This window comes from Neovison vison, chromosome 9 (assembly GCF_020171115.1).
Source record: "Neovison vison isolate M4711 chromosome 9, ASM_NN_V1, whole genome shotgun sequence".
NCBI lineage: Eukaryota > Metazoa > Chordata > Mammalia > Carnivora > Mustelidae > Neogale > Neogale vison.
Window position 1 is genome coordinate 157258 of NC_058099.1, and position 22430 is coordinate 179687.

The following is a 22430-nucleotide window of genomic DNA, read 5'->3' on the forward strand; positions in this document are numbered from 1 at the left end:
TAGTCTAATTTATTTTTCTCTTTTGTTGCTTGTGATTTTGGCGTCAAATCTAAGAATCCTTCGACAAATCCGAGCTGCCCCCATGCTTTCTTCTAAGAGCTTTGTAGTGTTAGCTCCTACATTTAGGTCTTTTACAAGTTCTAGGTTCATTTTTGTATATGGGGTGAGGTAGGGGTCCATCTTCTTTTTTTCCACATGTGGACATCTGGTTGTCTCTTTGCGATGTGTCAGAGAAACTGTTCTTGCCACACCGAGCAGCTTTGGCATCCGCGTCAAAAATCAACCGTCCATAGATATTTGGATTTATTTCTGGAATATTTGGTCTATCCTTATGCCAGCACCTACTGTCCCCGGCATCAGCCTTACTGAGATAAAGGTGACTGACATAATTATAAGATACTTACAGTACATATTCTAGTCTCTACACACACACACGTCAAAGCACCCCTGCCATCTAGCTAACACGTCCATCAAATATTTTTGATAGAATATTTACATTCTGCCCTCTAGAAAATTTCAGTTATGCAATGCATGTTATCAGCTATAGTCACCATGTTTTACTTCACATTTTCGGACTTTATTCATATTAGAGCTGAAGGTGTGCACCCTTTCTGCAACTTATCCCTACTTCCCCAACTCTCCAGTCCCTGGGAACAGTTCTTCGACTCTCTGTTTCTATGGTTTGGCTTCCAAAAGAAATTCCACAGGTAAGTGATATATGCAGTATTTGTCTTTTTCTGTCTGGCCTTTTTCACCTAGCACAATGCCTTCAAGATCCATCCATGTTGTCACAAATGACAGAAGGAGTTCCTTCTTTCCCATGGCTGAATACTGTGTGTGTGTGTGTGTGTGTGTGTGTGTGTACATACCAAGTCCTCCTTATCTGCTCATCCACTGATGAACACTTGGGTTGTTTCCATACCTTGTCTATTGTGAGAAATGCTGCAGTGAACGTGGGCATGCAGATCTGTCTTCAATATCCTCTTCTCCTTCCATTTGGATGTATACCCAAAAGTGGGATTGCTGGATCATATCTTAGCTCCATTTTTTATTTTTTGAGGAACATATATACTGTTTTCCATAGTGACTGTACCAATTTAATTCCTACTGACCAAATACAGCGGTTCACTTTTCTCCACATCTTCGCCAACACCTGCCACCTCTTGTCTTCTCCATGATAGTCCATTTTAAATGTACGAGGCGATGGTCGCTGTTGTCTTGATGTGCATTTCCCTGACGACAGTGACACTGAGCACCTTTTCATGTACCTCCTGGTCATCTGTATGACTTCTTTGGAGAAGTGTCTCTTCAGCCACATTATTCTGACTCATGGTACCTTTACAGTAAGTTTTGTAATAGGGAAACATGGGTTCTCTCACTTGATCTTTAATTTTCAAGATTTTTTTGTTATTTGGGGCTCCTTGTCATTCCATATGAATTTGAGGATCAGCTTTCCCATTCCTGTAGAAAGGGCCCTGGAGCTCTGACAGGGACCACACTGAATCTGGAGCTCACTCTGTGGGGTCATCTCCACCTCACCAACATTAAGTCTTCGGATCCATGGGCCTGCAGGTCTTTCCACTTAATTAGGTCTTCTTTAACTTATTTAAGGTTTTCATCTTCACGGATATTTATTCCTAGGTATTTTATCCCTTTGGATGCTACTAGAAATGGAATTATTTCCTTAATTTCCTTTTCAGGTTGTTTATTGCTGGTACACAGAAACGTAATTGACTTTTATGTATTGATTTTGTACTCTGAGGCTTTGATTAACTCATTTATTAGTTCTAGCACTGTGTGTGCGTGCGCGTGTGTGCCTGTGTGTTCTTCAAGATGTTCTACATATACCATCATATCTTTGGCAAATAGAGATAGCTTTACCGTTTCCTCTCCAATTTGGGTGCTTTTTATTTCTTTTCCTTGCCTAACTCCTCTAACTAGGATTTCCAGCACAATGCTGAGTAGAAGTGATAAGGAAGTGGGATCCTTGTCTAGTTCCTGATATTTGGAGGAAAAGTTTATAGTCCTTCGTCACTGAGTTTAATGTGAACTGTAGATTTTCATAAATGCCCTTCATCACGTTACAGAAGTTCCCTTCTGTTCTGAGTCTGCTAAGTGCTTTTGTCAGGAAAGGGTGTTGAATTTTGTCAAATGCTTTTCTGCATCTATTGAGATAATCATGTGAGTTTTTTCCCTCATCACATCGGTCAGTCTCTGTATGTTGAAGATGCATCCCTGCACTCCTGGGATAAATCCCGCCTGATCACCGTGTCTAACCCTTAACGTGCTATGGGAGCCGGTGTGCTAGTCTTCTGTTCAGGACCCTTACTGCGCACTGAGCACGGACGTTGGTCTGTAGCTATCTTTCTTGTGGCATCATTCCTGCTTTCAGTATTAGTATAGTGGCAGCATCACAGGATTTGTTAGATGTTTCTCTTCTTCTACTTTTTGTAAGAGTTTGAGTAAGGGACCCTTGGGGGGCTCAGCCAGTTAAGCGTCCTTCCCAGTCTTGGTTTCAGCTCAGGTCACGATCTCAGGGTCATGAGATCAAGCCCCACGTCAGGCTCCGCAATCAGCATGGAGTCTGCTTGGGATTCTCTCTCTCTCCATCTGCCCGCCCCCTCTAAAAATAAAAAGAGTTTGAATAGGATTTATGTTAATTCTTCTTTAAGACCATTTTCTGAATTTGGGAAAACATACATAGCAACGAGCTTCCGATTTAATCACTCTGAAGTGCACAGCTGAGGGGCACCATCCCCACCACCTGTCCCCAGAACTCTTCCATCTTCCCCAGCCGAAACCCTGCCCCCACGAAACACTAATCCCCATCCCCTCCCCCAGTCCCCGGTGCCTGCTCTCGGTCTCTACGAGCTTCCCTGCTCTAAGGACCTCAGACAGCTGAAACCATGACGTTACTTCTCCTTTTGCCACTGGTTTCTTTCTCTTAGCATCCTAAGTTCACAGGCCATCCACACCGTAGCATGGGTCAGAAGAGCCTCTCTTCCTAAGGCCGAATTGTACTCCCTTGTGTGTCCAGGTCACAACCACTCACTCCCTGGAGGGCACTTTGGTTGCTTCTGCCTCCAGGCCACTGTGAATGATGCTGCTGCACACGTGTGTGTACAAACACTGGCTTGAGGCCCCGCCCTCAGCTCTGGCGTGTGCCCGGAGTGCAGCTGCTGGACCAGACGGCCGCTCTGCTGTTCCCTTATGGAGGAGCTGCCATGCTGACTTCCACAGCCGCCGCACCACCTGACACCCCCGCTGGCCGTGGACGAAGGCTTCTCTCCAGCGCACCAGCAGGCTGCAGGGGCTGCTTTCTTCCTCGTTTGCTCTCACGCCCATGCTTAATCTCCCGTCCTGCTGGTCCCCACCCTTGTCTAGGCACCTCATCTCCAGCCACCTCCCCGGTCACTCTTCAGCCTCTCCTGAGCAGAAGCCAGAGCAAGGTTTGGAAACGTGTGCCAGACTGTGTCATGCCCCTGCTCCAAGTTTCCCAGAGGTGTCTGCTGACCTGGAACAAAATCCACGCCCCCAGGACCCAGTCCACTGAGCTCCCCACCACCCCAGTTCCCAAGGCTCGTCCACCCCAGGCACGCTGGCTGGAGTGCTGCTTCTCTGTAACTCACCACTGTGACAGAGGCTAAAGGCTAAAGGACAGGTGTCCTGTGGAAACTTAAAACCCTTTCTGAGAAGGAAAGGCTCACAGGAGCTCATCACAGAGTGGGTCCTTCTACAGGTCATCGTCTCCGGAGACGCAGGACCATCTACACGGAATCAGCTTGCAACGAGACATGAATCAGTATCAGGGTCTGTGAGAGGCGTGGGGGACCTGAGACGGACTGAGACAGGTGGACACATGGGCACAGTGACCAGCACTTACCAGAAAGGAGCAAAGGAAGATGAAGGAGACGAAGTAAAAGTAGGCGAAGTCACTCCCACACTCACTGGCATTCGCGTGCTCGTCACAGGCCTGGCTGCTGAGACAGGACAGCATGATCTCATGCCAGGCCTCCCCCGTGGCACTCCTAAGAAGAAGGGCAGAGCCGTGAGGCCCACGAACGAAGGGCCAGACCAGCCAGAGAAGGGTTCCTAGAAGAGCGGGCTCCAGTGCACACCCTCCCTGGGCCCAGAATCCTCTGGCATTAGGTTTGAAAACTGATCATTAACCTCGAAAGAACTAGTTACTGAAAATAAGGCAGTGCACCAGAAGCCAGCGCCATGGTGAGTGCCCCTCCAGGACCTCTGGGCCCCTCGAAGCCAACGCAGCCGTTCCTGGCCCCTCCCACAGCAGGTGCCGTCCCAGCCCTCCTTGATTCAACAAGTGGGGACACCACCCCTCCAGTTCCTCAGGCCAAACAGGTCTCAGTCATCCCTGCCTCCACTCCCTCTCACCACCCCTGTTCATCCGCTCCTCTACCTCCAAAGAACAGCTGGATCCTAACTGCCTCTCGCCACCCTGGGTTGGGCAACCATCACCTTCCCTGAGCTTTGCAACAGCTTCCGAGTGGCTTTTCCTGCTCCACAGCCCCCACCACCCAAGTGGGTCCAACAAACACAGGTGAGAGCAGGTCACTTCTCTCAACAACCCCCCAGCTCGCTGCAAATGCAAAATGCACACAACTGCCGCAACCCCGTGCAGCCCGCGGCCTGTTCTCTCTCAGTGGCCTCTGCTCAGCCCACTCCAGCCACACCAGCGTCTGCTGCTTCTGGAACACTCCAAGAACAACCCCACCGCCCTGAGCGGCCACCATGGAGTACCTTCCTCATGGACTTTTGTCCCCAATATGCAGTCAGAACGGGGGCCAGAGGTCCCGCAGACTTGCAGGTAGACCAGAGACCTGGGTGCCCCCCACCTGGTGTGCCCGTGTGGCCAGCTCTGGGCACAAGCGAGCCCACTGTCCATCACCAGTGGCCAGGGCTTTTCCTGCAGGGCAGCTGTCCTGTGCCAGGCCTCACTGACATGGGCATCCCTATGTGACTCAGAGATCAGGGAGGAAAAGAGATCTTTGAGGACAAAGACTTCCAGCTGCGGCTGGTTCAGAGGCTGCCCTCGCTATTGCAGCCTGAGGCAGGACGTTAACAGACGAAGATGAAACGAACGTAACAGCTAAAGTCTGGAGAGACGATGTCATTGGAGAAAGTGCAGGCCTCTGACTGAAAGAACAAGAGTCAGCCAACTCTCTCCGGGCAGCCTAGCAAAGCAGACCCGTCTGCTCTCCCTCCATGGAAAGAACCCCACAGGCCCTGCCTGCGACTAACTGTGTGGGGCTCCCCCAGTTTAGGCCTTACAAACATTTGCATAAAGAAACACACATGTGGGGGCGCCTGGGTGGCTCAGTGGGTTAACCTGCTGCCTTCGGCTCAGGTCATGATCCCAGGGTCCTGGGATCGAGCCCCTCATCAGGCTCTTTGCTCAGCGGGGAGCCTGCTTCCTCCTCTCTCTCTGCCTCTCTGCCTGCTTGTGATCTCTGTCTGTCAAATAAATAAATAAAATCTTTAAAAAAAAAAAAAAGAAAGAAAAGAAACACACATGTGGGAACCTCAAGAAGGAGCCCCGGGTGGTATCTTGTGTCAGCCCCCCTGCTCCCCAAGTCCCTCCAAAGAGCTCCTTTCTTCCCTCCGAGGGTCACGGTGGTGGGCTTGCCTTACAAAAGGAGACTCTGGAGGCGGGGAGCCCCCAAACCGGGAGGGTCAACAGCCCCCAGTCTGCGGAGAGTGTGTCACGTCTCAGAACAACAGGTGCCCCCAGGCCTCCCGAGCACATCCTCACCGGGAGGCACTTGAGCCAGGACCAAGCCACTCTGATGCTGGACTTGGGATGGAAGGCCTAGGGAACTGCAGTCCTGTGAGCCCCGGGGGCAGCTGGAGGCACACTCACACCAGCGGGTCTGGCCAGCTGAGTCCCTTGGGTCACTAAGTAGCACACTCGCCATCAGCAGCAGCCCCATTGCCCTGCTTCCCCCAGTCCCACAGACCCTGCAGTCAACAAGGTAAGCAGATGGAAAGCTGACAGCCAGCACACCAAAGAAGATCCTGCTGGACACCTTCTGTCCTCCCGGACCCGTGGCCGCAGCCTCACTAAGGCCTTCTGGCCACCACCGGGGACCTGAGCCGAGGTGGTCAAGGCCAGCCTCACACCTGGGGCTCTCAGGTTGACCTCCCTTGGGGGCTTGCGTTCCGTCTGCCCTGAGGCCCAGGAACCCTTAGGGAAGGATACCAAGAAAAGGGGAGAAGCAGCTGGGAAGGCCCACCGAGGGGAGGCCAGCCTGAGCTGGGTTGGCACACACCCCGTCCCTCCTGAACGGAGGAGACCCCAAGCCTGTGCTGACCCCCGACCAACACACCTGAACAGCAGCATCAGGGCCTGCAGAAACGTCCGGAAGTTGTTGTGCCGGTTGATGCTGCTGTCGTCATCCAGCGCAATATTTCCAAAAACCTGAAGGAGAAAGAAGGCTGCAGGCTGGTGCTGTTGGGACCCCGGAGCTGCGGCCGGGCAGAGGAGGGTGTGTGCCTGTGAGGACCCACAAGGCCTAGGACACAGCCCTTAGCCACCTCCACTGCAGCAGGGGCTGGAGGGGCCCGTGCTTCCAGCCAAATGTGTCCCTGCCCCCCCCAGCTCCACGTGTCTGCAGGCACAAGTCTGCACACCAGTGAAAACACGGCCGGAACTCAGCATACGTGGGCCGCTCTGTATGGAAGATGGACGCACTAGAAAGTTCACTCTGTCATCAGTGACTCTGAGACGGGAATTATTGTGATACTAGCTAGGAGATCAACTTGAAAGTTTCTTTTTAAGTGTCTGTGCAAATACCACAATGGGCTTTTTATCCATTTTAATTGATTTCTTTTTGGGGTTAGGAATGCAAACAAGTCATTAACTATACTTAGCTTAAAATCTGTAATCTGGATGAAAACCTTGGGAACTATCACATCTTCACCAAAAACAAAGATCAGTGACCCTTATGGTCTTATACATCCACAAAAAAAAGCAGCCAAAAATACATTTTAAAGAGCATCCGATATCAGCAAATTTTAAAGCAAGAGAAGCTTTTCACTCCCTGAAACAGAGTTTAAAAATCAATTTGCACCTGACCTTTGAGACAGTGGCTTCTCCCACTGTAATTTAACATTGGGACCCAACTCCCACCCTACTGTTGAAAAGTGGCCCGATGCCAAAGATTCAAATCTGGAACACTGCTTTGTGTCTCATAAATGTTTTTCCAAACAGCTGACCAAGGGCTCTTGGGGAAATGAAGGCGATCTAAATTCTCCCAGCTGGATCTGACAGTATAGTGACCCGATTCGATCCTGCTGACTTTTTCTTCCGGAACATACAATCTCCTGTAAAGGGTCAGGCCAGCTCTCTGGACTGAGAGAAGGACCGGCTGGGGCTCAGCACCAGGCACATGTGCTTCAAAGCTCCACGGGCAGGGGGGGCCCAGCACCCAGTCCAATGAGCCCACCGACACCCTAACAGCCCCGTGGGGTTTTACTCAGGAGCACAGCAGAGCACAGTACCACAGACGGGGGGACTATGCCTCACTAGAGGACTCTGGGAGACAGGCCCAGACTCGGGGCGCCCAACCTCAGTGTCCTCATCGACAGAACAGCCTTTCTGAGAGTTAAGTTCATAAAGTCCCGAAAACGGTATCTGCCTCATAGCAAAGTTCCCCGAGTGTCGCTCTGTCACGGGTACCATTTGGTGACCGTGACCAGCGCCCTGCCGCCCCCGGTCCCATCAGCGCGCCCACCTGCATGCCGATGATGGCGTAGATGAAGAACAGCATGGCGATGAGCAGGCACACGTAGGGCAGGGCCTGTGGAGACACACGGAGGGCAAGGCAGCTCCGGGGGGCTGCCCCGCTGCCTGGCTCAGACCTCGTCTGCGGAGGGGATGGTGGTCGCATCTCTGGGGCCACTGGGACCTCAGTGGCCGCAGAGCCACCCCACTGACTGCAAAGTCCCTCTACCAAGAGGCGGCCTCGCTTCCTTCATCCCTGAGCAGTCGCGCGCCCCGCCACAGGGTCAGTGAGCACGACCGAGGAGCTGTCTGGGCAACTTAGAAGGTCTGTAAACCACACCAGGGTAACAGGCACCAAGGGGCCCCCAGAAGGAGGGCCGCTCCGGGGGTCGGAGCGCCGGGCCGGGCCTCACCTTGAAGGACTGCACAAAGGTCCACAGCAGAATGCGGATGGTATAGCCTTGGCGGAGCAGCTTGATGAGCCGGGCGGCCCGAAACAGGCGCAGGAAGCTGAGGTTGATGAAATTGTTCTGTGGGGAAGACAGGCTGTTCTCAAGCCGGTGGAGATCAGCCTCCCACCACGGCAGACCTCCCACCCGCCTCTCCCAGACCTGCTGTGCCCCGAAGGAAAGTGGATCCAAAGAGAGACCAAACAGAAAGTCACTGCTCTGCAGGAGAGAAGCAGCAATCGGCCACCAGAAAACCTTCCGAAAGTGAAGCTTGTCATTGCCAATCACTTCTCATGCAGCAAATCAACGGAAACCCTCTGCTCTAGGCTCCCCTGCACCCGACAGGGACGGAGAGAGATGAACTCCCGGAAGTAGCTGCTTGCTGCCAAGAGGAGCCGGGAGGCCACCTGTGGATGGGCCTCCAACGTAGACCGCCTCTTGCGAAACACAGCCAAGCCGTCCAAGCGCCGGGCAGGGCTGCTTCTCCACGGAGAGCCTCTGAGGGGCCCTTCCCTTCTCCGCATGGCTAGCAAAGCCCCTGCCTGCCTGGGACCCGGCAGAGGAGCAAACATTTCCCCCAGAGCTGCTCATGGTGCCTGCAGACAAGTCCCCATAGGAAGTGTAAGTGTGGGCGATCCCACTGCCCACACCATGGAAGCCACTCAGGAAATCCACGAATGCTCCCAGCGGCAGAGATCCCAGGATGTCAAGCATGGCTCCATCATCTGAGGGGGAGTGAGCCTTCCATCTGGGCCCAGGGGCACCTTGAATTATCAGCCCATCCCATTCCGGAAGCACGGCTCTGGGTGGACGACGTAGGGGTGCTTTTGGCCCTGGGCAGCTTCCCGGCCTCTGTCTGCTTAGAGACCAGGTGCCCGCAGGACAACAGCTCCCTGACACCTGGGTGTCTAACATAGGCAAGCAGCTCAGGCTTAGAAACAATGTATCGCCAGATTCAGTGGTCCAGTGGAGTCAGAAGAGAACACGACATGTTCAAATGGGACAGCACGTGCAGGGGCTGCGCGGAGCCTGGGGACAGTCCCCCCTCCAGGGCTGCCCAGCTGGTCCTGGCTGGGACAAAGCATTCAGTGGACAGGCAGGTCTCACTCCCACTTCTGAGGACCGTGGCCCCAACCCAGCCCTGTCCGCCCCTTTGTTCCCACTGGGGTGGGGGCTGCTGAGGACTCTAGTCTGTCTCTGCTGGGGGGCTAGAGGTGGGAGCCACGAGGGAGGAGTTCTGGTAGTCACAAGGAGGTGCTGACTAGGGTCAGCAATAGGCAGAAGTGGACCGTGGGGTGGGATCCTGGAGGGCAAACAGGCTTGCCTAAGCTCCCTCAGCTGCTTGCTGCGCTGGGGCAAGAGAATCTCAGTGGTGCGGGAAACACCCACACTCGTCCTGCGGGCCCCAGGTTTGCAGGTGAGCCAGTCCGCTCGGGAGGACCGGCACAGCGGTGGAAGGGAGACCTCGTCTACAGCGCTGGGAAATCCTCTGCAGAGGAAGGTGAGGGAGCCGCCAAGTGCCTGGCCTCCTCTGAGGTCCCCACTTGGACCGCACCTGCCCACCTGCGTCTGGAGGGCCCAAGACTGTTACAACACAGTCAGCGTCTGCCCAGCCCAAAGGACTTTGCTCAGGCCACTGGCACCTAGAGATTCTTGGGAAAATAGAGGCTCTGGGTGAGAAAGAAGGGACAGAATGAGGCAGGGGAGGGCACTGATCATGCGCATAGTCAGTGCACCAACCAAAGCTCACACGCCCCTGCCTACTTTTTGCTGAGACTTGAGCTCTCACCCCTCCCCCTAGATGTCTTTTCTCAGGGCTCCAGGGGGCACTCGGGAGGGGGGTGGGGGGGCCACAGATACACAGCCTGAGAGAGCCATGAGGACGGATGGTGACAGCAGCCACAGATACCCCAAGCACGGGGTGGCAGGCAGAGCACTCCGGGGCCGCACCAGGGCGGGAGCTGCCAGGCACCAGCATGCGGGAGAACGGGGGGAGGGGGGGCAGCAAGCACACAGCAGCCTCCCCATGGCCAAGCGTCATCACCTCTGGCCTCAGCCAGCCCCTCAGTGGTGGAGAGGGCCTGCCCCGTCCTCTCAGAGTCCATGGTTTCTGTCACACCAGAGAGCCCCAAGTACCTTATTTCAAAGGCTACATTTCAATCACCTACATTTCAAAGCCAGGCCCTTCCTGACTGCCACCTGCCTGGGCACTGGGAAGGTCTAGGGCACCCCAAAGAGGCATTATCACAACCCGCAATATGACGGATGGTTCACCCTGAGGGTACCCTGGTCCCCAGCTCCTCTGAGCCCCTGGCTTCCTCACCCACAGACGGGGACATTAGGACGTTGTGCCCAGATGCTGAGGAATCAAGATTTGAGGGATTTAAAGGCACGCCAGGCATCGTGACACACACCCCCCAAAGGGGAGCCCCAGACCCCGACAGGCATCCCCTGCGCCCTGTGCCCATCTGTTGGGCACCACGCTCCATGCCGGCAGCAAGGTCCAGCAAGCGAGCAACAGACTGCTCTCCTACTTGGCTTTTTCCTGGCTGGACGATGAGGAGGAACAGACCCCAACATGCTCAGCGTGTTGTGTGACTGTGTGCACTCTGAAGAAGGAGGGCACGGGGGCAGGGGGCTCTTCCCAAGGGCACAGGGAACAGCCATGGAGGGGCCCGAGTGACTCAAATATTTCTGCATCAAATGGCATTTTCTCAAAACCTCAAGATCTTCTCCACTTGCGAAATACTTGATCATTAATGTTCATTTTCTGTAACAGGATCTCAAATACTTGCTGCTTTATATGAATTTCCAGTTACAGTCTCAGTTCGTCCGCTCCTGCTGTCTTTGCTCTCCTGTCAGGTAACTCCTGAAGGCCTGGGGGGAAGGCCCAGTTCACGCCGCCCGCAGCCCACACGAGCCCACGGAGCAAGCGCGCACGAGCAGGCCAGTGAAGGCTGGATGCAGGAGCCAGGTGCTCTGCTGTCTCTGGGGACAGACCCTCTTCCCGCCCCGTCAGGCCTTACACAACCCCTTCTGAATCACAGAGATACAATCTCCAATCCCCTCCAGCCCCGAGGCCCAGGAAGGATTCCCCACGAAGGGCAATTCCAGGAAGAATGCTAGAGGAGGCATCGTCAGAGGCCACTGGGGAGAACCACCTTTGTATGTGGGTTCGATGGGGACAGAGCAGAAGGGAGATGGTGCCAGAGAAACCATGGACTCCGCAGGATCAGGCTGAAACTCACACCCTACAAAATCCCTCCAATTCTGAACCCAATCCCAACAGGAAAAACTGGCTGGGCACTTATCCACTTGGCTCAGAAGACCCAAGGCCAGTTCCTGAATCAAACAGTCCCCGGGAGGGCCCTCGGAAGCCCACCCTGGACCCCAGATGCTGAGGAGAAGAGACCAGAGGGGATGGGGACTGCCAGACTCTGACCACACGCCTCAGGAAGGCGGTGGTGAGGCCTCGCAAGAGAAGGAGCAGGAGCAGAGCAAGCAAAGCAACGGGTTTTAAGAACTGTTTAAAGTCATGAAACCAACCGTTTCCTATATGTGATGTTTTCATGGATGGGTATTTGCGTGTTATTTACAAATTGGGATGTTTGAGCAGGAGCACAACATACAGACGGAGACATGGTTTTCGCATTGTATGTTGGTTGAATGGCGTGAGTCAGCAGGTAGTTTACGGCAAATCAAGAACAAAAACAGAAAACAAAAGAGAAAATGAGTCATCAACACAAGCAAAAACTCAAACTTTGAATACCTCACTGGAAAATTTTAGGATTTTAGTAAACTTTGCACATTTTGCTTAAGATGCACCAGATCAAACATTTTGGAAATCTGGAGGCTATGCAGACGGGGTGGCGCGCGTTTGCATTCCTGTTTGTAATGCAAATCCAAAGATGACTCACAGACACTTGTTTTTTTATTTCCAGGCAAAGAAATCAATGTCAGTTTTATGCTTCCTTGGGGTGCTGTCTCTACACGACCCTAGTTAAGGCTATTACTCTGTTTTGATTAAGTGGGAGGTGGGAACTGACACTCATATTTTTGCCGAAGGAAAAAAAAGTACATTCACAAAGTAACACATGAAGTGACTACAAATGAGCAAAAATGAAGACGCCACTAATCCACACGCCGGCTCCCTTTCATCTTTTCCGCTTTGGGCAGACCAGGGTGAAGCACGGGAGCACTAGTGGCTCGAGCCAGCAGAGCTTCCGAGCCGAGCGGCACCTCAAGTCCTCCCGCCAGCCCTGCTGGGCATCGGGGGCTGACGGCCGCCGCCATGGAGGGCTTATTTAAAGGGAGGTCTGATCCAACCACAAGCCACCCAGGCCTCAAGTGTCCAACAGCTGAGGGACAGACACCGGGCCTCCTGCATACAGAAGGTCTCTGCCTTGTGTGCAAGCCTCTCTGGAGCCAGAGGTCTCCCCAGAAGACATTTAGGCATCATGCGCTCTGCAAGTCCGGCAACCCTCACCCTTCATACCCGCTCATCATTCTGCCCTCTCTGAGAGGACACACGCCTATGAAGGAACCCCAGAGTTGTGTCCTAGCAGATGGGAGCTCGGTGTCTGGATCCCTCTATCCAGGGAACAAAGTCGGCTGAGTCCAAGGATGAGGCCCGGAGGGATCAGCAGCAAGCTTGCTCCTCCCAGCAACACACTGGTACAAACTACTCCTGGATGAGAAGCGCCTGGAAATGCCACAATGCCAATGGCTGCTGCGACAAATATCCTTGGTTTTTGCATGAAAATGGCAGCTCAGAACTTTTCCCCATATTATTTGGATTGTTAATCTTTTAAAACCATGAAACATACCACATACACAGAAGAATATGTACAAAAATGTGTATAGATGCACATTTTAAAGAAAAGGAATAAAATGTCCATCCATCCATCACCCCACTTAAAGAAAACAGAATGTCACCAAGACTTTCGAAGCCCTTCTTGTCTCCCTTTGTCCTCCCCAGACGTAGTAGCTACCTGTAATTCCTGTTAACAATTTCTTTTCTTTACTGTCTTACCACAAACTCTGAAAACGTGTTATACTTGGCTTCTCTTAACCTTTGTGATGGGACGCTACCGTACAGGGCCTTCTCAGACTTGGGCAGACTTGCTGACGGCGAGCAAACTGTTTCTCAGGGGCTTCCCTCCTGATGCAGAGGCCACCCTCTGTGCGTGGGGTGCATCACTCTGTTCAAAGGCGGTCACAACCGGTGCATCCCGGGGCTGCCGTGAACTGTGTAGCCACGAACCTCTGTGTGAGAGGGTCTCTGGGTCACCTGCCCGGACACCCTCTGGCACACGAAGTAAGAGGGAATCCCCGAGCGGCAGGCATGCCTACGCCTGACTTTCTGGGGATTGCCACACTTCTCCCAGCAGAAGCGTGGAGGTTCTGGCTGACCCACTTGCTAAGCACCGGCATGGCTGGAATTCCTGTCTGACAAACCAGAGGGTGTGAAAGGGCATCTCAATGTCTTTCCCTTTACGTTTCTTTAATTACAAATAAGATTCATTGGTCATTTCTGTTTCTCATTCTTTTAGCAAAATACCCAGTTACACCTTCAGCTCGTTTTTCCATTTGGTTGCTTCTGTTCTTAATGATTCACTGAAGGGCCTTGCACATTCTGGACACTAACCTTCACCAATGGTTCAGAAAACCTCTCTGCCCTCCGACCACTCCTTTGTCAATCAATGTCGGTGCATCTGAGGCCTGAGGAGCTCATTCTTGCTCTCTATTATTGACCTCATCCAGCCTCACGGCTCTGATTTCATCCTACAGGCTCATGGTTCCCCAGCGTAGGACTGGCACGAATCTCTCCTCCAAACTCCAGGCACATCTGTCCAGCGGCCTGTTGGACAAGTCCTGCGGAAGGCCAACAGGCAACCCGCCCTAACACGCACACGCTGCATCCAGGCCACATGTACAAACAGTGCAGAACCGACCTGGTCCGCCCAGTCTTTCCCTGTTCAATTACAGATAACCCATGTCCCCATGCGCTCAGATCGGACGCCATTCTTCCCTCAACTTTCACCCAGACCGCTGCTCCACCAGCAGCTCTACTGGAAAACACATCCAGTACGACGGTCTCTCACCGGAGCCCAAGCCCCCAGCCCCTCTACTGGGCTCCCTGAGTGGCACTCCCAGACCCAACACTCAACTGTCAGCATCTGCATCTTTGTTCCCTGAGAATTCTCCCAGACCAGGATGCAGGTGTCTGAGAATTAACATTTTGTGGCCTCCTCGTACCAGCAGCCTTCGGCTAGTGGCTAACAGCACTTGCTGAAAAGTACCCCAGCCGCCTCCTTGCCACTTGCAGGGATAACAGAGGTTCAGGGCTCCCAATGAGGACACACAGTGGTAACTGCCCTCTGAGTACACGATATTCTGGCCGCCTCCCTTCCCTGACCCACTTCCTTGCTCCCTGGTATTCCTGAGGTCACCTCCCAAATGAATGACTTGCACTGAACTCCTGTCTTGGGGTCTGTTTCTGGGACAACCAGCTAAGCCCTAACCCACCGAGCTGCTTCTGCCCATGCCCTGTACTATACTCTCAGCTAGACATTTGGTCTGAAAACGCAGATCATGTCCCTCCTGTTCCAACCTCACTCTAAATAAAATCCCGAACTGACTGCAACTGCAAATCCTTCCCTTCTCCCCATTCCCTCTGCCCCTTGTCATGCTGCAGGTGCTGGGTGGGTGCAGGGCTCAGGGCTGCTCGCCCAGGCCCCCCTGCTCCACGTCCTCACAGACCCAGACATCTTCACTGGCAAGTCACCAAGTCAGTGACATCTCCTCTGGGCACACAGCCATCAAAGCCCCTGCCCCCCGGTTCCGTGTCTCACAACCCTTCACTGCTTTGCCTTCTCCCAGTCCCTCTCATCATGTGACACTGCGTCTCTCTTACGGGAATGAAACTCAGATTTTCATCTTTTGTCCCTGCACTTAGAATACCGCTTACTACGTGATAGGCAGTGCATAAATATTGATAATGGATAATGGGTTCATCCATTTATAATTTATAAGGGATTCATAACAGATAAGTGAAGGAATGTGATGCAAATATCCCCTTCCTCTTCATGGATTTTCCTTTCTTCTTTTGATGAACAGAAACTCTTCATTTTATAGAAAATTTTTTTTCAATTATGGATGGTGCTTCCTTATTGCTTCCTTAAGCAATCAGTCCCTACCCCGAGGTCTTAAAGAGAATCTCCTGTATTCTCTTCTAAGAGTTTTAAACTTTTTTTCCTCTTATATTTAAGTATTTTCATCCATCTGAAATAGCTTTTTTGTGAATGGATGAAGATCCAATTTCCATCCTTCACTATGATGATCATAATTATACCCACATCGATTGTTGAATTATCTCACCACTAAGCAGCACAGTCAAATATCAAGTTTCCATACACGAGTGATTCTGATTCCAGGCTCTTGATTCCGTCCACTGGCTCACTTACTCTCCCCCAAGCCAGGACCACAGTCTTAGCACTGTAGCTTTATAAGAAGTCTTATCACCAACACGAACAGCACCTTTCCATGCCCACTGCCCCAGCAGCACCCTCCGCTTCTTAAGTATCTTGAGCATTTAGGGGGCCTTTGCCCTTTCTGATGAGTTTTAGAAGCAACTTGCCAATTTCCAAAACAAAAACAAATTCACCTGTTGAAATTACATTGAATCTACAGATCAATTTGGGCAGAGCCGTCCTGAGGTTGACACTACTTAGTATTGACATGTTAACACCACCTACTTAAGTCTCCTCTCCTGTCCCGGAGGGTTAGGACTTTTCCACACAAAGATCTTGTATTCGGGCATCGTTAGGGCTACAGGTGGAACTGCTAACACGGTCATAATCTGCGGTCAGCTACTGGCTCGGGTACTCGACGCAGCGGCCGTGCTGAACACTCTTCTTGGCTCGAGAGGATTCCAGATCTACAGATAATAATGGTATCTAGGAATAATGGCAGCTTTGCCTATTTCTGCCCTAATACTTGGGTGTTTTATTTATTTTTCTTGTCTAGTTCACTCAACAAGTGTTTCCCAAACACCCAAGCCCTGGAATGTGCGGTGAACTGGACAAACACCTCTAATCCTCACGGGGCTGATGTTCACTTTACTGAACCAACCAGGCCCTGAAGTTCCATGTTGGAAAAGAAGGAGTGCTGACAGATACGGTCTTTTCCTAATTTTAAAGGGAATTCCACCATCATATGATGTTAGTGCAGGATTTTTGGTAAATTCTCTTCATCAGGTCAATAATTCCTACATTGCTAATAATTTCTATCATGAATACAATTTGAGTTTTATTGTACATCTTCTCTGCACCAATGTCAGGATCACATTCATAGTATCCGTTGATCTGCTAATCTAAATTAGACTCTCTGATGCCTTTTACTCAATGTTAATGAATGAGCGTGGAGTATGATCTTCCTTTATTATGTTGTTTTTAAATAATTCTGGGGGCGCCTGGGTGGCTCAGTGGGTTAAGCCGCTGCCTTCGGCTCGGGTCATGATCTCAGGGTCCTGGGATCGAGTCCCGCATCGGGCTCTCTGCTCAGCAGGGAGCCTGCTTCCTCCTCTCTCTCTCTCTCTCTCTGCCTGCCTCTCTGCCTACTTGTGATCTCTCTCTGTCAAATAAATAAAATAAAATATTAAATAATTCTGGTGTCCAGGTTGTATTAGTCTCATATCAGCAGTTAGGGATGTTCACTCTTTTTCTATTCACTTCAAGAATTTGTTTAGGCTCTTGAAAGAAATTGGAGAAGACACAAAAATATGGAAGAGCATTCCATGCTCATGGATCGGAAGAATAAACATTGTTCAAATGTCTATACTGCCTAGAGCCATCTATACTTTCAGTATAGATGAAAAATCTTGATCCCGAGCAAAATTCCACTGGCATTTTCCAAAGAGGTGGAACAAACAATTCTAAAATTTCTATGGAACCAGAAGAGATCCCAAATTGCTAAGGAAATGTTGAAAAAGAAAAACAAAACCGGGGGCATCCCATTGCCTGATTTCAAGCTTTACTACAAAGCTGTGATCACTAAGACAGCATGGTACTGGCACAAAAACAGTCACATAGACCGTGGAACAGAGTAGAGAGTCTAGATACAGACCCGCAACTCTATAGTCAAATAATCTTCGACAAAGCAGGAAAAAAACATCCAGTGGAAAAAAGACAATCTCTTCAATAAATGTTGCTGGGAAAATTGGACAGCTATGTATAGAAGAATGAAACTCGACCATTCTCTTACACCGTACACAAAGATAAACTCAGAATGGATAAAAGACCTCAACATGAGGCAGGAAACCATCAGAATCCTAGAGGAGAACATAGGCAGTCACCTCTTTGACATCAGCCACAGCAACTTCTTTCAAGATATGCCTCCAAAGGCACAGGAAACAAAAGGGAAAATGAACTTTGGGGACTTCATCAAGATCAAAATCTTCTGCAGAGCAAAGGAAACAGTCAACAAAACAAAGAGGCAACCCACGGAATGGGACAAGATATTTGCAAATGACAATACAGACGAAGGGCTGATATCCAAGAGCTATAAAGAACTCCTCAAATGCTCAAAAAACAGATAATTACGTCAAAATAATGGACAGAAGATAATGACAGACACTTCTCCAAAGAAGACATACAAATGGCTAACAGACACATGAAATAATGTTCATCATCATTAGCCATCAGGGAAATTCAAATCAAAACCACATTGAGATACCACCTTACACCAGTTAGAATGGCAAAAATTGACAAAGAGAGGTTGTGGAGAAAGGGAAACCTCTTACACTGTTGGTGGGAATGCAAGTTGGTGCAGCCACTCTGGAAAACAGTGTGGAGATTCCTTATGAAATTAAAAATAGAGCTTCCCTATTACCCTGTGATTGCACTACTGGGTATTTACCCCAAAGATACAGATGTAGTGAAAAGAAGGGCCATCTGTATCCCAATGTTCATAGCATAGTTCAGTCACCAAACTGTGGAAAGATGTCCTTCAACGGATGAATGGATAAGGAAGATGTGGTCCATATACAATGGAGTATTATGCCTCCATCAGAAAGGATGAATACCCAATTTTGGTATCAATGTGGACGAGACTGGAAGAGAATAGGCTAAGTGAAATAAGTCAAGCAGAGAGAGTCAATTATCATATGGCTTCACTTACTTGTGGAGCATGAGTAACACAGAGGACAATGGGAGCTGGAGAGAAGTGAGTGGGGAGAGATCAGAGGGGGAGACAAACCATGAGAGACTGTGGACTCTGAGAAACAAACTGAGGGTTTTGAAGGGGACGGGAGTGGGGAGGTTGAGTGATCCTGGTGGTGGACATTAAGGAGGGCGTGTATGGCATGGAGCCCTGGGTGTGGTGCATAAACAATGAATTTTGGAACACTGGAAAAATAAAATATCAAAAAAAAAGACTTTGTTTAGGGTTAGAGTGATCTTTCATCATATTTTAGGTAGAAAACTAATGCATATGACTACTACAATCAGTGATACGAGGCAAGACAAATTGGTTTTCACACCTCCTGCTCCCGGCAGGCTTCCTTGAGTTTGATGATGCCACGCATCACTGAGGAAATAGTCTTTGAGCCATTTATCAGGTGACACAAAGCTGCCAGGTTTGAGAGGACTCAGAGCAGGGAGATTCAGACCCACACTGCAGTACCAGAAGCCCGACAACTTGGGCCGAGACACCCTACAATTCTGGAGCAAGGCCATGTCATTGGCTGAAGACATCACCCATGGGAGGGGCCGCTCCTGGCAACTGGGCCCTGGTGGAGACCGTGTCTGAGCATGAACAACTGTGTCCACGGCTCTGCTGCTTGTCCTTAGGAGTGTGTGTAGCAGGCCTGCCAACAATCGGTGTTATGGTGGAGCCACTGCCTCCAGGGCCAAACCCAAGCACATCCAGAGGACAGAGTCACATGACAAGTGGCGCAGTGCCCCAGGCCTCTCACCTTTGCTGCACCTGTCTTCCTTAGCTCACTCCTACCCAAGCATATCATGAGATGATCGCTAAAGCCGGGAGAAGAAACTCAAACCCGATCTCTGAAGCGGCGGCTCAATACACTGGGGCAGCTTCACTAGAACCCAACCCAGAGGCGACCCGAAGGACAGCGGCGAGGCAGAGTTCCCAGTAGGGAACCTGATCAGCCACGACCCAGAAGGACAAAGAAGCTGCCTGTAGTACTGACTACAAGACCGTAGGCAAGAGCTAAAACTTAGCCATGGCTCCGGAGGGAACAGAAGTTGAGGAAAAGCATCCAGATGGGCCCACCCAACCCTTGCATTACACATGGGTGCCCACCCACAGCTGCAGGGGCACCAAAAGCCAGGCCTTGAGATGGTTGACCCACGAAATGACGGCCAGCCTTTATCCTCACCAGCAGATCTGCGAGTGGAGTGACCTTGATGGCTGAGATGAAAGCTGTGCCTGAGCTCAGGAGGTGGGCTCCCTCTCAGCAAAGCTGACCCAGCCACGGCCCCTACCTGACACCCAGCCTGCTATGCGCGGAAGTCAAGGAGGCCTCTACAGCGCACCAAGCTTTAGGCTGCCAACCAGCCACTTGGTGATAATTGGCTTACATGGGAACCCTTTCAGCTGGAAGTGGCAGTGGTTTGTCTCACCTGCGATCACACACACTGGGAGTGGGTCTGTCTTTGCTGAGGGGATACCTTGGCCTGCACCAGCATCGAATTTACCCAACTGGGTTCCACGTAACATCCGCTCAGAGCACACACAGGCAGGTACACAGGAGCCGGCGACACAGGGTCCACGGGCGTACCCTAGTCCACATCACTCAGGAAGTGGAAACCTCCTGAAACGCTGGAAGAGCCTCCTAAAGGCCCAGGTTAAATGCCGGCCCAGTGACCTGCCTCACGGGGCTGGGATGCGTCCTTCAAGGTGAGCAGACTGACAAGAGAGGGTGCTGGTGTCGCAGTGTTGCCCAGGCCCGGAAAGCCAGAGAGGGTAGCAGGGGTGGCCCCTCCCTGCCCTCCCGCAGCCCAGGTCAGACTGCATTCTCATCATCTCCGTAAGTTTCGGTTTGGCCAATCTAGAGGTCCTGGCTCAAGGGGTTGTGAAGTGTTCCACTGTGGAATGCTGTCATGGTGGCCCCCTTGTCACTTACTGCCTCTCATCCCATGCGACCAGCAGGCTGAGCAGAGCTTCCAGGCTGGCCAGGGTATTTGATGCTGATACTGAGAAGGACGGAGCTGCTACCACACAGGGCAGGAAGAAGTCTGTCTGGAAATCAGGGGGTTCACCGGGGCCTTTCCAGATGCTCTATGATCAGTCTCAATGACGACTGGGGTGCTATATCAGCCAGAACCACACAAGTGTGACGAGCTGGGGCTTGGGCCACCCAGGGTGACACTGTAGGCTCCCTGATCCGGCCCAGCAACCTGTGCCACAGCAGGCTGGCCACCCATCAGGCGACCCCAAGAGGGGGACAGGAAGAACATGTGCGTGAGCCTCCCCTGGACTCAGACCAGCTCCAGGTCTTCCCGACCCCCTGTCCCTGACACAGAGGCCAGCAGCACCCTGAAGAACAAGGGAAGTGAACCCACTGTGAGATGTGACAGAGCTGAGTGGGGCCAAGCTCACAGTAGTCGGTCAGGCACTCCCGTCCAGCCCTGTTACCATGCAGCCTGGTATTCCTTCTGCCCCAGGGCTGCCAGAGCCTCCACTTGGGGTGCACTCAGGAGGGCTGGAGGCATCTGACAACCGAACCCCAGGTGCGGCCCGTAGCTGTGGACTGACCAGTGCAGAGGCAAGAGCTCTGAGCCATGGCCCCCTTGTCTCTGGGCCCCCTGGGGGACGAACTGAACCCACCCGACACCAGGCTACAGATCCGACACTCCTGATGTGCCTTCACTTATCACCCACTTCCCCAAACCCCGCTCGCGCGGTTTTGCCTGGGAACGCCTCCTAGAACGACTTATACAAGAGCCCCACTTCCGTGCCTGCTCCTAGAGAACCCAGTCTAAGACAGAGAGGAGATGTTTTGCCATTTAATTCTAACTTCATTCCTGAATTCAGATTCTGTGACATTTGTTGAGACAAGTTTATGTTGTAGCATTTGGTCAGTTTTCACCCATAATCTGCGTATGATATGGACAAGTAATCTTGTTTTATTTACACACACACACACACACACACACACACACACGTAAAACAAACCTAATATTCTAAAATAGTCTAAATTCACTTCATGTAATTTGGTGCCAAGTTGTTCGATTTCTTAGACACACGCAGATTTAAAAGATTCTTGTCTTCCTGGTCAGTCTTTACTGATGGAGCTCCTAGGTGACTCTCAGACCACCAGACCAGAAGACCTTTTGGAAACCACTTTCTTATCCAAGAAAATGCATTTCCCAAGATAATACCCAACCCCCAACTCCACCTCTGGAGAGAAGCCTCCTTCTTTCCAGGGGCTCCTAGGGCAAGAGAGAGGGGGCCTAACACTCAGGACCTGGAGGTACACCAAGGGAGCCCCGCCCAGAAGGAAACCAGTCTGGGGCCCTGGAGGAAGGACAGGAAATGCTACTCACCGCAATCTCTGTTACTAAAATATCAGTTATACTTCCCAACACAGTGACAAAATCAAAGACGTTCCAGGCATCTCTGAAATAGTTCTAGAGAGAAAAAAGAGCAGTTACTGCTGGAGGCTGGCAAGGCAGAAGCCAGGCGCGGAGCCGCAGGAAGTGTCCTCATCGAGAAAGGAGCAGAGGGACAGGTGGGCCACCACAGCTGGGTAAGCAAACACCTGTGGGTCTGGGCAGGTGCAGAACCGAAAGCTATACATCCAGAGAGGAGGAACATGGCCCTGCCTGTCTCCAGGAGCTGGGCTGGGGCGGAGCTCAGGCAGCTGAGAGCACAGGAGCAGCCTCTTCCTCGGGGCCCTGGCAATGTCGCATTTGTTCTGGGGGCTCAGGGAATTCCAAGCTCCATGCTCTGAGTCCCTGAAGGGTCCCCTACAGAGAGGGAGCCAGAGTGCAGACCACCAAAAGGCCAAGAGGGAGCCAAGGCACCTACCAGCACCCCAAAAGCAATGATCTTCAGCACGCATTCCATGGAGAACATGGACGTGAACACAATGTTCAGGCATTTCAGCATCAGCTCGTACTCATAAGGTGCGTCATAGAACTGCATGGGGAATGAGTGCCATCAGCCACAGGCTCGGCTGCCCCCTGACACCCGCACCTTGACCTCCTGCC

The 22430-nt window shown here is 51.7% G+C and overlaps 1 protein-coding gene across 8 annotated transcripts in view; it reads right to left on the minus strand.

Annotated features, from left to right (window-relative positions):
• The window catches only part of CACNA1B (calcium voltage-gated channel subunit alpha1 B), a 176193-nt gene that overhangs the window by 24957 nt on the left and 128806 nt on the right, over window positions 1-22430 (minus strand). For 6 of the 8 annotated variants that reach the window (XM_044264399.1, XM_044264398.1, XM_044264397.1 and 3 more), the window contains 7 exons: window positions 22249-22359; window positions 21765-21848; window positions 11740-11745; window positions 8158-8274; window positions 7755-7820; window positions 6348-6439; window positions 3884-4028 (listed from right to left, as the gene is read on the minus strand). In XM_044264399.1, coding sequence (XP_044120334.1) covers window positions 3884-4028; window positions 6348-6439; window positions 7755-7820; window positions 8158-8274; window positions 11740-11745; window positions 21765-21848; window positions 22249-22359 — 621 coding nt within the window. The remainder of the gene's footprint in view (window positions 1-3883; window positions 4029-6347; window positions 6440-7754; window positions 7821-8157; window positions 8275-11739; window positions 11746-21764; window positions 21849-22248; window positions 22360-22430) is intronic. The other 2 variants (XM_044264402.1, XM_044264401.1) reach the window with 1 other exon arrangement.